At 48.4% G+C, this 16,647-nt stretch overlaps 1 protein-coding gene across 3 annotated transcripts in view; it reads right to left on the reverse strand.

Annotated features, from left to right (window-relative positions):
• SLC12A5 (solute carrier family 12 member 5) overlaps window positions 1–16,647 on the reverse strand; it is a 1,549,598-nt gene that overhangs the window by 905,525 nt on the left and 627,426 nt on the right. The window contains exon 1 of one of the 3 annotated variants that reach the window (XM_069651369.1): window positions 13,995–14,186. The exons of the other annotated variants lie outside the window; for them this stretch is intronic. Within the exon in view, the coding sequence (XP_069507470.1) occupies window positions 13,995–14,046 (52 nt within the window). The 5' untranslated portion in view covers window positions 14,047–14,186. Of the gene's footprint in view, window positions 1–13,994; window positions 14,187–16,647 lie in introns of those variants that run through there. 3 annotated transcript variants of the gene reach the window in all.

The following is a 16,647-nucleotide window of genomic DNA, read 5'->3' on the forward strand; positions in this document are numbered from 1 at the left end:
GTCAAGGTGGTATACAAATATCTACTTTATTATTATTCCACAGACAGTTCTAGCACACTACAAAATACAACCCACCCTGTAAAGGAATACAGATGCAGAGACAGATAGTTTCAAGAAGGAAAATGGATGCACTCTGGATACTGACAGGAGGGTAGACTGTAAAGTAATTAATCACAATAGTTCAAAGATACTTAGTTTCAGCACAAAAGGAGCAATGGGTCATAAAAAATGTCACTAGTGGCCTTCGGAGAAAGACCAGGAGGACAGAAAGACCAGGAGGATAGAATCACAATGTACCCTCTGCTTGCAGTAATTCTTGGTGCTCAACAGGGTCGAGTCGGTTTCAGGGCACTTTTCAGCTTCTGCGACAGAGTTCAAGAATGGAAACAGCTACGGGTATCAGACAGCAGGCAATTTGACGAGTGAAGCTGGACGGATGGCTGCAGGCTGGCCTAGATGGCGGCTGGGAATCAGGAATTGTTGCCTCAGTGCGGGTTGGCGAGTCGGAAGACTGGTAGAGGCATCTTGGATGATGTTAGCGACTGTGGCATGACAACAGTCAATGGTGCAGTCAGTTGCAGCTCATGAGACTCGACTGGTTCGAAAATGTATTTTAAGGTGGACACTGGTTGATGCTTTTCGATGCACTCCTCTTAGCTTCTTCACTGGGCTTGTGTCGTACTTTAAGGCGGATGTCCCAAAGATGTTGAGAGTGTTGCAAGCACTGACCTTGTCCTGGGTCTGGTTCAGAGACTCTCTAGCAATTCTCAACTAGGAAGCTTGCTGCAGAGCCTAGCAGGGCACGGTGTGTGCTGGATGGGTACCGGTTCTGGAGCTGATGGAGGGTCGTCTGGATTCCATATCTCCCTCTGTTCCCTGGGAGATGTTTAGGGGCGGGACCTTGCTCCCCTCTTTGGATATCCTGGCCTTCCTTCACTGGCGGAGGCTATAAGGCATACTGCACCTTCAGCCAGGGTCCAATGTTGACTTCTTCTTGTTACTCCTTGCAAAGTCTTCAGATGATCTGCCCAAAATATTGGCTCAGCTCTCTTTTAAAGCCAAATGGGCGACAGTGATTGATGTAGACCATGGGTGCACATAATACAGCCCGCGGGCCAGTTGTGGCCCGCCATGCCTTTTTGTCCGGCCCGCGAGGCACAAAGACTTTCCTAATGGAGTGCGGCCCACAAGCAGCATCAGCCGCCCTCCATTAGGAAAGTCTTTGTTGTCTTCCAGGCAGGCAAAACACTGCCCCTCATTGGCCGAGCACACACGCAACACGTCGCTCCTACGAGCAACGTAGTGCATGTGTGCTGCACCAATGGATTGCCAGCACTACAGCTGGCGTGATCTATAAAGCTTGATGCCGGAAGGCATTTCAGCCTTGCCACGCCAGCCGTAGTACCACTACACTTACCTCGCCAGCGTTCTAGCTAGCCTGCCTTCCAGCACATCTCCGGTAAGTGGTCTGTTTGTTTGTGTTTGTGTGTCGGGTCTGTTCTGCTGTATGTTTGTGTATGTTGGGATGCAGAGGTGTGGGGGGTGTCGGATGTGCATGAATGTTTGTTTTTGTATGTTTGTGTTGTGTATGTTGAGATGCGGGGGGTGTCGGATGTTCATGAATGTTTGTTTTTGTATGTTTGTGTTGTGTATGTTGAGATGCGGGGGTGGGGGGTGCCGGGTGTGCATGTATGTTTGTTTTTGTATGTTTGTGTTGTGTATGTTGAGATGCAGGGGTGGGGGGGTGTCGGGTGTGCATGAATGTTTGTTTTTGTATGTTTGTGTTGTGTATGTTGAGATGCGGGGGGTGGGGGGGGTGTCGGGTGTGCATGAATGTTTGTTTTTGTATGTTTGTGTTGTGTATGTTGAGATGCGGGGGGTGGGAGGATGTCGGATGTGCATGAATGTTTGTTTTTGTATGTTTGTGTTGTGCATGTTGAGATGCAGGGGTGGGGGTGTGTTGGGTGTGCATGAATGTTTTTTTTTTAATGTTTGTGTTGTGTTTGTTGAGATGCAGGGGTGGGGGGTTCGGGTCTGTATGGGTGCATGTTTGAGAGTTTGTATGCTGAGTTGGGGGGTGTTTTTTAATGTTTGTGTTGTGTATGTTGAGATGCGGGGGCATGGGGGGTTCGGGTATGTATGGGTGCCTGTTTGAGAGTTTGTATGCTGAGTTGGGGAGTGGGGGTTTGGGTCTGTATGGATGCATGTTTGAGAGTTCGTGTGCTGAGTTTGGGGGTGGGGGTTCGGGTCTGTATGGGTGCATGTTTGAGAGTTTGTATGCAGAGTTGGGGGGTGGGGTGTTTGGGTCTGTATGGGTGCATGTTTGAGAGTTTGTGTGCTGAGTTGAGGGGGCGGGGGGTTCAGGTCTGTATGGGTGCATGTTTGAGAGTTTGTGTGCTGAGTTAGGGGGTGGGGGGTTCGGGTTTGTCTGGGTGCATGTTTGAGAGTTTGTGTGCTGAGTTGGGGGTTGGGGGGTTCAGGTCTGTATGGGTGCATGTTTGAGAGTTTGTGTGCTGAGTTGGGGGGTGGGGGGTTGGGGTCTGTCTGGGTGCATGTTTGAGAGTTTATGTGCTGCGTTGGGGGTGGGGGGTTCAGGTCTGTATGGGTGCATGTTTGAGAGTTTGTGTGCTGAGTTGGGGGGTGGGGGTTCAGATCTGTATGGGTGCATGTTTGAGAGTTTGTGTGCTGAGTTGGGGGTGGAGGGGTTGGGTCTGTATGGGTGCATGTTTGAGAGTTTGTGTGCTGAGTTGGGGGTGGGGGGTTCGGGTCTGTATGGGTGCATGCTTGAGAGTTTGTGTGCTGAGTTGGGGCTGGGGGGGTTGGGTCTGTATGGGTGCATGTTTGAGTGTGTCTGCTGAGTTGGGGGTTGGAGGGTTCAGGTCTGTATGGGTGCATTTTTGAAAGTTTGTGTGCTGAGTTGGGGGTGGGGGGGTTCAGGTCTGTATGGGTGCATGCTTGAGAGTTTGTGTGCTGAGTTGAGGGGTGCGGGGTTTGGGTCTGTATGGGTGCATGTTTGAGAGTTTGTGCGCTGAGTTGGGGGGGTGGGTGGTTCGGGTCTATATGGGTGCATGCTTGAGTGTGTGTGTGCTGAGTTGGGGGGCGGGGCGTTTGGGTCTGCATGGGTGCATGTTTGAGAGTTTGTGTGCTGAGTTGGGGGTGGGGGGTTCAGGTCTGTATGGGTGCATGTTTCAGAGTTTGTGTGCTGAGTTGGGAGGGTGGGGGGTTCGAGTTCATGCCCGATTAGAGATGTTGGGCCAGAGTGTCAAGGGTCAGCAGTGGGTGTGGTTTATTTGTACATTCCTAAAGCTTTCAAAACCAGCTGCAGCCTTTTCTTGTATGGTCCTGGATGATGTCTGCTCCTGTAATTTTGCAACTAAACAGCGATCAAGCGTTTGAGACCCATTGAGTGTGGGTAATTGTTACCTTTCTACAACCCCATCAAGCATTGTTCAGGGTGATAGATGCACAATGAAATTGATTAGAGAAGGTAACTGCTCTTTGAGGGCAAGCTTAACTGCAAAAGGACACATTCTGCACACTACGAATTATACATTCAAGTGGACACTGAGTTATTTGATCCAGATTTTGTAGAAGGAAATGGCTTGCACAATTCAAACTGGTAGTACTCCCAGAAGAACCTATTTCTATGGCGCAATATGGTAGAGCTCCTGTCAGTTTTGCCCTGGCCAGGAAGAAACTGAGATCAGTTTCTTTGTATGTTCACTAAAGTAATTGGTCATCCGGGAAACCATTTTCTTGGCGGTTGAATAACATGCATCAAGATAAAGCCCACATTGGGATGCCTGTGAAAACGTAACGTGTACAGCATAAGTCTCTATTTTAGAGACGGTTCCTCGAACAGAGTGAAAAATGTACGTCAACCCTCAGTGCTAGGATGGACCATTGCACACTAAATATCTACTGGTAATTATGATGGTTGAAGGAGATTGTGTCCAAACTATATATAGGTCATGATCCCCCAAACCACATGAAGACTGACAGGACATCTGAAGCTGGGGTGTGGGGAGAAGCTTTGTTTCAAATGGCTACTGTAGTAGGGCCAGTCAATCCCTGCATTTACCACCTTACTCTCAAACATAGCAGTTTGATATGCTATGCAGCCCGCTATTCCTGAAAGTATCCATCAATAAGTGCATGAAAAGGTATGCTGGCAAGGCTATGTTCTTTATCTGATCTTGTTCTTTTGTCGCTTCTAGGCTTCTCAAAAAAAGTATATAATTTGTATATACTCTAGACTTGGACTGTCGTCGTGGGAGCATAACAGTGGAGTTGGTATCTTTATCCCAAGATATCCCTGACAATGTTCAGTGCAGTAAAAAAAGAAAGATTGACCTGGAGCACCGTCAATTTAAGGATGAGTGGATCGAGAAGTTTTTTTTCATCGAGTCCAAACCTAATGTGTCTCATTTGTCTCGAACGCATAGCAGTCCCCAAGGAATATAATATCCGCTGCCATTGTGAAACAAAACATTCACAATATAAGGATTTGCAGGGTGAAGCGAGAATTAAGAAAGCTGGGGAGCTAAAAAACACATCTGACTAAGCAACAGGGTTTTTTTGCCCAGAAAAAGAAAATCTGAATGTGCCACCTTTGCGAGTTATAAGGTTGCACAGCTTACTGCAAGGTCAGCACGTCCTTTCACAGATGGGGTTTGGTTTAAAGACTGCCTGATGGAGATTTGCGAGGCAGTGTGTAAAGAAAATAAAGATGCTTTTACAAATGTTCCCCTTTCACGTATGAGTATCCAGCAGCGTATTGTAGACATGGCTGACAATTGTTAAAGCCACTGAAAATGCGGTGTAAGGATGTCAAGTTCTTTTCAGCTGCCCTTGATGAGAGCACAGATGAAAGTGACAAGCCCAACTCTTAATTTTCATTTGTGGGGTCGATAATGCAAAGTATTTCAGGAACTGGCTTCCCTGGTATCTTTGCATGGCAGGACTACTGGTGCTGACATGTTTAATGCCTTTCAAAAAGTCATTGATGATTTAAATTTACCATGGGATGCTTTGGTAGGCATGACGACTGATGGGGCGCCAGCCATGGTTGGGGAGCAACATGGGTTTATTGGCTGCTTGAAAAGGCACTTGGGTGAGAAGGCTGTCCATATTATAACTTCATCATCCGCTAGGAGGCATTATGTGCAAAACATTTGAAATTCACTGAAGTGATGGACTTGGTTGTGAAAACGGCTAATTTTGTCTGGGAACGCTTTTTAAATCACAGATTGTTTCAGGCATTTTTAGAAGAGGTAAAGGCGGATTATGGTGATGTCCTATATCACACAGATGTTCGACGGCTTAGTCGTAGCAATGCGCTGAAGCGATTCTTTGCCTTTCGGCACAAAATAAAAGCATTCCTTGATGAAAAGAGAATGGACACTTCTTTCATGCAAGATATTGACTGGGTAGCTGACTTTGCTTTTCTGACTGACCTGACAGGCCATTTCAATGATTTAAATTTAAAGTTGCAAGGAAGCCAAAATCTAATATCGGATCTGTTTGAGGCAGTTTGTGCCTTTGAAATAAAGTTAAGGCTTCTGACAGCCCAACTGGAGAAAGGGATGCTGGTACACTACCCCGCATGTGCAGAGGTTTTCCCGCATGACAAGTATGTAGGATGGTATCAGCATGTGAAGGCCCTGAAGGAACTGCAAAATGTTTTTGAGAATCGTTTCTCACAATTCAAATCCCAGCGAGCCTCTTTTAAACTTTTTGCAGACCCTTTCTCTGCTGATGTTGACAGTGTGCAACCTGAACTGCAACTGGAACTGATTGAACTTCAGTGCTGTAGTGCCCTCAAAAATAAGCACAGAGAGATACCTTTATTAGTATTCCATCAGTCTCTGGACACTGCTCAATTCCCCAATCTGTCACAGGAAGCATTAAAGATGGTATCTATGTTTGGCAGTACTTACATTTGTGAGCAGGTTTTTTCACAAATGAAACTACATAAATCCAGCCTAAGGACAAGACTAACTGACCAATATCTCCATGCTATCCTGAGAGTAGGAACAACCTCACTGGAGCCTGTGATCCGGAAATTGACAGCTGAGAAATGCTACAATGTTTCCCACTGATCAAGTAGGTCTGGTTCACTGTTTCATCCTGTATGATTTGGGGAAATGTATAGTACAACATGTAAGTTTAAATACAAATAAAACGGTACACCTCCAAAAAGGTGTTCTTTTTCCAACTGTCGTAGTGTTTGGTTGGGGTGAGGGTGCCTTGGGGCATAGTGTTTGGTTGGGGGTGAGGGTGCCATGGGGCATAGTGTTTGGTTGGGGTGGGAGCCATGGGGCATAGTGTTTGGTTGCGGGTGAGGGAGCCATGGGGCATAGTGTTTGGTTTGGGGTGAGGGGGCCATGGGGCATAGTGTTTGGTTGGGGGTGAGGGAGCCATGGGGCATAGTGTTTGCTTGAGGGGTGGGAGCCATGAGGCATAGTGTTTGGTTGGGGGTGAGGGAGCCATGGGGCATAGTGTTTGCTTGAGGGGTAGGAGCCATGGGGCATAGTGTTTGGTTGGGGTGAGGGAGCCATGGGGCATAGTGTTTGCTTGAGGGGTGGGGGCCATGGGGCATAGTGTTTGGTTGGGGATGAGGGAGCCATGGGGCATATTTTTTGCTGAGGGGTGAGGTCATGGGGCATAGTGCTTGGTTGAGGGTGAGGGAGCCATGGGGCATAGTGTTTGGTTGGGGTGGGAGCCATGGGGCATAGTGTTTGGTTGGGGATGGGAGCCATGGGGCATAGTGTTTGGTTGGGGGTGAGGGGGTCATGGGTCATAGTGTTTGGTTGGGGATGAGGGACATGGGGCATAGTGTTTGGTTGGGGGTGGGAGCCATGGGGCATAGTGTTTGGTTGGGGGTGAGGGGGCCATGGGTCATAGTGTTTGGTTAGGGATGAGGGACATGGGGCATAGTGTTTGGTTGGGGGTGGGAGCCATGGGGCATAGTGTTTGGTTGGGGGTGGGAGCCATGGGGCATAGTGTTTGGTTGGGGGCGAGGGGGCCATGGGGCATAGTGTTTGGTTGGGGGTGAGGGGGCCATGGGGCATAGTGTTTGGTTGGGGTGGGGGAGCCATGGGGCATAGTGTTTGCTTGAGGGGTGGGGGCCATGGAGCATAGTGTTTGGTTGGGGGTGAGGGAGCCATGGGGCATAGTGTTTTCTTGAGGGGTGGGGGCCATGGGGCATAGTGTTTGGTTGGTGGTGAGGGGGCCATGGGGCATAGTGTTTGGTTGGGGGTGAGGGGGCCATGGGGCATAGTGTTTGGTTGGGGGTGGGAGCCATGGGGCATAGTGTTTGGTTGGGGGTTGAGGGAGCCATGGGGCATAGTGTTGCACTCCAAGAGTGAACCCAATAATAAATCTAAAACAGGCACAGTTAGGAGATGAACATCCTTTGCTTTTTGAGGAAACCTGACTCAACGAAGGCCATACTCCACTTGGGCAACCCAAACAGCAACCTATAGCAGTCCAAAATAACAGAATGTCCAATCAAGGGTCAATAAAATATATATAATTTAATTGAACAGAAGATATACAATAACTAAATAGAAATAAATTATAACAATGGAAAATGTGTAGTACAAAATGTAAGTTTGACATGCAAATAAAAATCGTTACCCCTCAAAAACATATTCTTTTTCCAGTTGTTTAATACAAACGGGGGGTTGAAAAAGACTCCTGCCACGCCCCGCCTACCGTCCCACCCACATTTACTTTTCGGCCCACTATAGCCATCATGTAAGGTACTTTCGGCCCTCTGTCAAAATCAGTTGTGCACCCCTGATGTAGACTAAGCCTACCTTAATGAACCAATCCTGGATGGCCACTAACAAACTCCTGCATGTCTGAGGTCATAACCAGAGTGCTTTGTAACAGAAAAGGTAAAGGGGTGAAAACGTGTAATACTAAGTCCCACCCATTTCCCTGTCTGTTATGTATCACAGGGTCTCTCTGATTAATCGAGGTCTCTGTGGTTCTTGACTAAAGCGGCAGGTCTCCCTTGAAGCTGCGGTGAGAAAAGACTTTCTGTCTCCAGAGAGGCAGGAGCTGGCCTCAGGTTGTCACAGTGCAAATCAAAGGTGGTTGGTGTATCCTGTCTCCTTTGTTAACCTCTGAAGCCGGGCTCCAGGGAGGAATGTTTGAAGTATACTCTATTAGTATGTTCATTGTGTTAATTGCGGCCCCATCTGCAGAGGGTAAACAAATGGACTGGGCGGATCCATGAAGCATTTTATAGTTAATTAGGCTGGCCATGGCAAGATTAAGGTTTTGGTCCTCCCCTTTCTGAGATGCATCATGTACTCCACCTTTCAGATCCCAACTAAATATGACATGGAAGACTGGGCCTGTAGGCTGTGTCCACCCAGAGTAAATGGGTCAATGTGTATATCAATCGGTGAGCATAGGAAAATGTGTGCGAATTAGCCCCACACATTTCCAAGAGGATAATCTAGCATCATTCAATTTCATATAAAATTTCTAAAAAGCCCAGGTGAGCGCACACCCACCATGCAGATGGTTGAATTCCTCATGGATGTGAAAAAGTAGAAACCCACACCAAACTGTCAGTGGAGTCCTTTTTTGGTTTTTGTTCCAACAATACCACCCTGGGATTATTGACAGCCTGTTTACATGCTGCTCAAAATTACTCATCTGGGATATTTTTGGGGTTTCAGTTTATGTGTAAATTCCTCTGACTCTCGCTCAAAGTTACCCCAGTCAGTGATATTACGTCTCAACTTGATGAACTGGCTAAAGAGTACATTTTCACAAAGGGATTCAGGATAAAAGCTTTGAAACTTGAGCAGAGTGTTAGTGTCTGTGGGCTTATGAAACGGCTTGATCTTAATCCTCCCTTCGTCACAATAAATTGAAATATCCAAGAAATCATTTGTGGAATTGCTTGTTGAAATTGTGAAATGTTGATGGGGATCTAAGTTGGTAACTCATTGATAGAACATGACGATCCTAACCTTTGGGCCTTCCCAGAATGTGAAGATATCTTCTATGTATTGCTTCCATATGTTTATGTGCATATAAAACTGATTGTCAATAGCATAAATGTGTTGCTCCTCAAAATGTTCAACGTATAAATTGGCTAGATTGGGCGCCACTGTGGATCCCATGGCTTTTCCTCAATCTGTTGGTATATTGTATCTTGAAAAGGAAAATAGTTTTTGACTAATGTCATCTTTGTGCACCCCGGTGATGAATTCTCTGTGTACTTCAGATAACCCTCAGAAATGCAGTTCCAAATGTTCACTGACTAACTCAACAATCTTCTGTTGTGGGATGCTTGTGTACAATGCCTCTATATCCATGCTCATTAAGACTTCAAGTTCTGCTCAAAATGTAATTCTTCCACCATAGTGATGATATGTGTGGTGTCTTTGGTGCTTTGGTGTAGGGTTGCATGTCCGTTTTGTTGTTGCTTATGAAAGAAATCTGCATATTGCGAGAGGGGTTCAAAAATGGACCCATTCCCTGACACTATGGATCCTCCTGGTGGGGCCATGAGTCTTGTATGTATCTTGGGGAGGGAATAGAAGAACGGAAATCTCATTTGCTCCGGAGGGAGAAAGTCTGCTGCTTGTTTGCAAATAATGCCACATTCCAGTGCCGTCTAGAGCTTCATTGCAATGTCTTCCTTAACTTTTTTGTGGGGTCTTCTCTAATCCTCACATAATCGTGACCATATGACAACTGTCATAGGCATTCAGCGATATAATCCTGTGAGTTCATTAACACAGTGGTTCCACCTTTATGGTGATACCAGCATTATTCTTCAATGACGTCAGAGCTATTCTTTCTTGTTTGTTAATATTTTAAAAAGGAGCTTTGGACTTTCGTTCCAGAACACCAAGATCCTCTATTACATGTTTTTCAAATACTCTTAGTTCTGATGACATGCAAGATGAGGAGCAGGGACACACTCCAAACCTGGCACTATAGCTAGAGGATACAGCCAGACCCCAGCAACATCCGTATTCTAGCTCCATGGACAGAGGGCACAGTATGAGTCCAGCACTTTGAACCGATGATGCCAGCTTCATGGGCTAAGTGTAGAGCTCGATCGCAGCACTGGAGATAGAAAGTATATAGCATGGGTGAAGCCCCCTGTTCCATATAAGGATGCGCCCTGACCCAAGGGCCCAGAATTCAGTCTGATCCTAGATCGATGAGTTGAGGCTAAAGTCTGGTTTGATCTCAGTAGGCCAATTGTACTGTCTGATCCCAGTTCCTTGTCTACAAGACACTGCGTCACTCCAGCATCATGGGCCATGGATACAGCCTGACCTCAGTCCAAGGGACGGAACATACACCCCTTCTTCAGAGACAGTACTCAGCATAGCGAAAGCACAACAGAGAGCATACAGTCCAAGCCCATCATTAAAGACCAACGATGCAGCCATGAGCATGGCAACATGGGAAACACATGCAGCTCCACCCCAGAACCACGGGCAGAGAATACAACCAAACCTCAGCGCCACGGTCAGAGTATTCATTGCAACCCAAGTAGAATGGAAAGAGCATACAGCCAAGCTCAACACCCTAGAGATAACCCATGAACCATGGGCACGGAATAAAGCCTGGCCAGATTGTAGAACTTGACATCTGTATGAAGAGCAGAGCATCATGCTTGACACTAGTCGACGCAGGTCCAAGGATCCAACATGAATAGCAAACTCGACCCAACTTGACCTCATCAAGTGGAAAATAACTAGTCAGGAGCAGAGAGGAAACCTTTTATAATGGAAAATATAGAAGTGAGGCAATTATGGTGATTCATAAGGCGCTGCACCTCTCTTATTGTACTGTCCAAGAACTCACCAAATCAATCATCACATGATATGGTGGAGCATACACTAAACGCCAGCCCAGACCTAGATTTTCCATTGCCCAAGTTGCATGGGTCTGTGGATTTACTAAGAAATTCGAAAACCCCTTCTTCGGTCACAGGACTGAGTTCGACCTAATAGCCCAGAACAAAATGTGATCCTAGTTGACCCAGTGCTGGCCTTATTGCTTGACCACTGTTCCCCTTAGTTATTGAGTTTAAGCCGTATATCGGATGAAATAGCCATGCTATTGCATGACATTCTCAATTCTTCCCTGTTCCAAGTTGCGATGGTTCATTCTGAGTTTGAAATCAAGCCGGTGTCTTGCTTCTGTTGAAGAATGTCCAAATAAGACCCTGTCTAACTATTTCATTATCATGACATAGCAGTTTTGCTAACATCTCTATCCTTCTGCTGCTAAAATTGCACCGTGCCATCGAAACTGCTCTGGTAAAAACGTGGTAGAGCTTTATAGACATGGGTCAACTATCCTTTTTGATAATGGAACTATCCACACCTTTTGCAATGAACCACAATATTTGATTTATTAGACTCCGCACTGTCAATGGCATCAAGTGCAATGCATTGACCAATTTATTTGGTCTGGTTCTTTGCCTTCCTGGATAAACAACAACACTGACTGTGCATTGGGGATGCAAAGAGGCCCTTGGAGTTCCAACTGTGTGGAATCAAAGAACACTGTTCACCCCTGTTGTCAATACTTTTGCTTATTTAGCACCCTAAAAGGGGCCTGATCAAGGGCTACCAGCTGCATCTAGAATTGTAAACTGACGACAGCCATTTCCGGGACAAGCTGTCGATAGAAAAACAGCACAGAAAATCTTAACAACATGGTAACCAAAAGTACCTCAGATAAATATGAGACATGTCAAAATACCATGTCCCCCACCCAAATCCAGATCTTAAAAAAACATGACTCAACTCTGTTTTTCAATATAGTAAAGTTTTACTTTAATCTTTGACTCAGAGCTGTTCTTCAGGTAGTCTATTCATTAAACTGCTGAATTGGACATTTTCAATGTGAGATCAACAGGACTCTACCAATAATCCATCCATATAGCCAGCGACCAGTTCCTATTGGAGTCTGCATAAGCTCAAACCTGGGCCATTCCAATGCCCTACCGGATGAGTCCGCAAAGCACGATATCCCCAGACTGTGAAAAGAGTAGAACGAAGAACGACGTTTCAGAGGTGAGCGTTCGCAATGCAATGACCTGTCACACGCTGGGAAAAGATTTCATTGGCTGCCTAGGGCTGACCGGGAAGTCTTCAAGACACTTAAGTTCATGAACGCATCAATGAAGATGTCTCACCAAATGAAAGTCCCTCTGTGCTACGCTGAACCCACAGTAAATCGCAGAGGTCCTCTGGAGGGCGATTGCGCAATATCCAAAAACAAATTCCATTTCCAGAAGTAACCAAAGATTCAGTGTCAACTGACCTTGATCCCTGTTGGACAAGTCTAAAGAAACAGGAATTGGCGCTATCATGATCGTCCCTTGTGGTGCTTTTGCTGGACAAATGCTTGCGAGTCATTAATAATGGTGTTAATATTGGTAGCTCCCTCAGTCCCAGGGCCGTGAGATTCCCAAATGGCTGCTCAGGATTTGGAGCTCCAAGTACCCTATAGATAGCTAGGTATTGGAACTTTTGGGTCAACCCTACAGTTACACAGAATCGGGTGTTAAGGGTACCAAGGATTGGCCAACGGAAGCACCCATTGACCAGTCTGACAGGTGCTGAAATGTACCCAGGGTCTGTCAAACCGGTCCCACAAGCACTTTGGGGTCAGCCCTGCAATCCCCCAGGAACCGACCCAGCAGGTACCCCAAGAAAGCTCCACAGACCGGCAACTGCCTCAACATAGTCCCAGGGTTTGTCCCTACAGGTAGCCAGGACCAGCACTACCTATAAAGGCGAGCAGGCCATGCACAGGCAGATTCATCGGCCCACACATCCTGCACAGGCACACCGGCTGTGGTACAGGCAGAATCGCCTCCAGAGCAACGCATTACAAGCATTGACAGGCAGCACAGGCCATGCAGGGACACCCACCAAGTAGCCTGGGCGAAGGGCACATGCGCAATCGTCTAGCAGGGCAGATGAGAGGACGTACACACATACCTGACAGCACAGGTGGTACAGGCGCATTTTCCTGCCAGCAGAGGCAGTACAGGTATCCCTACCTAGCAGCCTGGCAGCAAAAGGGAACGCACCTGGAAGGCTTCCAGGCACATGTCCCCAGCCCTTGCTGCCAGGTGAGCGTGTCTGCGCCACCAGTGCTGCCACTGCTGGCAACGGTGGTGCAGCCACATTCGCCTGGCAGCACAGGCATACGCGTCTGGACGCGCTGGCGGCCCAGGCAGGCAAACGCCAGCCATCCTGCCGTGACACTTGTGTGAATTAAAAAGCACAAACATCTGTCCGTTAGCCAAAATAGCACCTCGTTTCAGGTGACAAATCCCCTCTGAGGAGGAGCGTCGTCATCGCGAAAGGCGTCCGCCGCCGCCGCTTCCTGGTGGGGACGGAGGCGCGCGGGCAGGCGCTGCACCTGAGGAATTCTCCCGCCGCCGCCGCATCACACACACACACACGTCGGCCGCCCGCGCTGCTGGGGGGACACGGAGCATTTTTTAGCTATAATGCGCAATTCGCTCCCTGCTTGCACCGACACCCCCCTCCCCCACAAAGTTCCGCGCACAGGGCTGTTTGCGGGGCGGGTGAGGGGGGTAGGTACGTCGCTTGCCGCAGATCCGAGCAGCTCTGCAGAATGTGCTGCCAATTGGGGATTTACGATGTAATCACAGAGCGAAGGGGAGGAGGTGAAGAGGGAGGGCGGTTTGGGGGTCTCCTTTCGATTGCATGAAACGGGGAAAAAAATGACAGCAGCATCCACGACCCAATAAACACCGGTTGCGCCCCTTCTCTGTAGATGGGGTACCTGCCGCCGGGTACCGAGCTCCTCTTACCCTCCTATCCGCAGAGGGGGGTACCTGCTGCCGCGACCTCCCACACCCACTGCAGACGGCGTTACCTACCCCCAGGTACCAAAACCTTCACCCAACACCCCCTAGCCGCCCGTTTGCGCCACCACCGAATTCCTTCACTTGCCTTGGTTAGGGCCCCCGTCGCCTTCCTCGCAGTCCGCCAGGCTGTTCAGCATCCTCGCGGACGCCCACCCCCCGCTTTTTAGGGGGGCTCGGAAGGGTGCTTTGCACTTCCGCAGTAGGGTTCTGGACGGGGCTCCTTTTCCCTTTGCACGGGGACCAGTGCCGTCTGCTGCAACAAGCCTGCTTGCTCTGCCTCCCCCACTCCACTCCCCCCCCACCCCACACTCAGTGGGAGGAGGCTGCAGTGCAGACACACAACCTCACTCACAGCGGCACCGAGAGCCTCGCATCCCCAAGCCCGGGAGAACGCTTCATCCTGCATTCAGGGGACATTCTGCAGCCTAGGTTATTTTTTTGGGGGGCGGGGGCAGCCAGGTAAAAGCAAGAATCAGTGAAGCCAATTTACCACCTTGATGCGGGCTTGGGCGCAATAGGGGTTTTATTTCCACCCGGGACCCTGTTCATGCTTTAACCCGTTTTGCCACCCACATGTCTTCAAGGACTCTGCGGCTCGGCTCTGGCATTTCTTGCATAATCGGGTTTACTGAGGCTGACATGTTTCAGAGAGGGAGTGGGGAGGCGGGAATGAAATGCGGACGTTTCGATGCGAAATCGTCTCATTATGCGCACCCCTTCTCAATTCTCTCTCCCAAATTGCAAGCCTCGGTTCACCACCTGCCTCTAATGAAATGACGCCAGCCCTTCCTTTTGCAGCCCCCCAGCCCCCATCGGGCATTCATGGGATCTGCAGTGGGCAGGAGTGCTCCGAGCTTGGCAAGCCCACAGGTGAGCTGCAGACCGAGGTGGCCATGGCGATGCGACTATGGTGTCCAGTGCTCTGTCTGGACTGGAATCGGCCTTGACGATGCCAACCGAGGCGCCCAGGACTGTGTCACCGAGCCCATAACAATGACCAGTGGCAATGCCCGGCTGGTTCTTTACCAGTGCCAGGAGTGTGTTCTGCATGAGATCCAGGTGGGCGCCAGTTGGGTGCCCAGGTGAATGTGCAGCAGGATACACAGTCGGGATCCGGTTAGAGTACCCAGGGTAGGGTCTAAGATGATGTTAAGTACAGTGCCCAGGATGGCATAGAGACGCCTCTCCAGCTTAGAGTCCAGCAAAGTAGAATGATGGTGCCCAGTGCAGTGCCCGGGAATTTGCTCGTGTTGTGCTTAGCAGTGAAGCCAGGGTCGTACACAGAACCTTTGGGGCATAGGATGCTGCCACTGATGACGCCCAGGAAATTGCCCGTGGGTAGAGCGTGCAGAGAGCGTTCCATTCGGTGTCACTCTGGGGAATCAAGCATCCGCATACAGCTGGCAGAGTTATCTACATCCATCCACTGACGTCTTTCTCTCCAGGGCCAACAAGCCTAAGGGAGAGCACCCACACCAGCTTAGGAGTCCCGCTCAAGTCACAACACAGCTGGAGAAGAATTGCCCAAAGTCACAACACTGCTGGAGAAGAATCTCCCATAGAGACAGCATAGCTGGAGAAGAATCACCCAAAGTCACAACTCAACTGGATTTGAATCGCCCAATGTCACAACACAGCTGCACAAAAATCTCCCATAGAGACAGCACAGCTGGAGAAGAATCACCCAAAGTCACAACTCAACTGCAGAAGAATCTTCCAAAGTCACAACACAGATGGAGAAGAATCACCCAGGGGCACCACACAGCTGGAGACGAATATCCCAAAGTCACAACACAGCTGGAGAAGAATCGCCCAAAATCACAATTCAACTGGAGAAGAATCGCCCAAAGTCACAACACAACTGGAGAAGAATCACCCAAAGGCACAACACAGCTGGAGAAGAATCTCTCAAACACACAACACAGCTGGAGAAGAATGTAACATAGTCACAACACAGCTGGAGAAGAATCGCCCAACATCACAACTCAGCTGGAGAAGAATCTCCCATAGAGACAGCATAGCTGGAGAAGAATCACCCAAAGTCACAACACAGCTGGAGAAGAATCACCCAGGGGCATCACACAGCTGGAGACGAATCTCCAAAAGTCACAACACAGCTGAAGAAGAATCTCCCATTGTGACAACACAGCTGGAGAAGAATCGCCCAAAGTCACAATTGAACTTGAGAAGAATCGCCCAAAGTCACAACACAGCTGGAGAAGAATCACCCAAAGGCACAACACAGCTGGAGAAGAATCTCCCAAAGTCACAACACAGCTGGAAAAGAATCCCCCTTAGTGACAACACAGCTGGAGAAGAATCGCCCAAAGTCACAACTCAACTGGAGAAGAATTGCCCAAAGTCACAACACAGCTGGAGAAGAATTGCCCAAAATCACAACACTGCTGGAGAAGAATCTCCCATAGAGACAGCATAGCTGGAGAAGAATCACCCAAAGTCACAACACAACTGGATTTGAATCGCCCAATGTCACAACACAGCTGCACAAGAATCTCCCATAGAGACAGCACAGCTGGAGAAGAATCACCCAAAGTCACAACTCAACTGCAGAAGAATTTTCTAAAGTCACAACACAGATGGAGAAGAATCACCCAGGGGCACCACACAGCTGGAGACGAATATCCCAAAGTCACAACACAGCTGGAGAAGAATCGCCCAAAGTCACAATTCAACTGGAGAAGAATCGCCCAAAGTCACAACACAGCTGGAGAAGAATC

Source organism: Ambystoma mexicanum, chromosome 3p (genome assembly GCF_040938575.1).
Source record: "Ambystoma mexicanum isolate Mex_15411 chromosome 3p, UKY_AmexF1_1, whole genome shotgun sequence".
Taxonomy (NCBI): Eukaryota; Metazoa; Chordata; class Amphibia; order Caudata; family Ambystomatidae; genus Ambystoma; species Ambystoma mexicanum.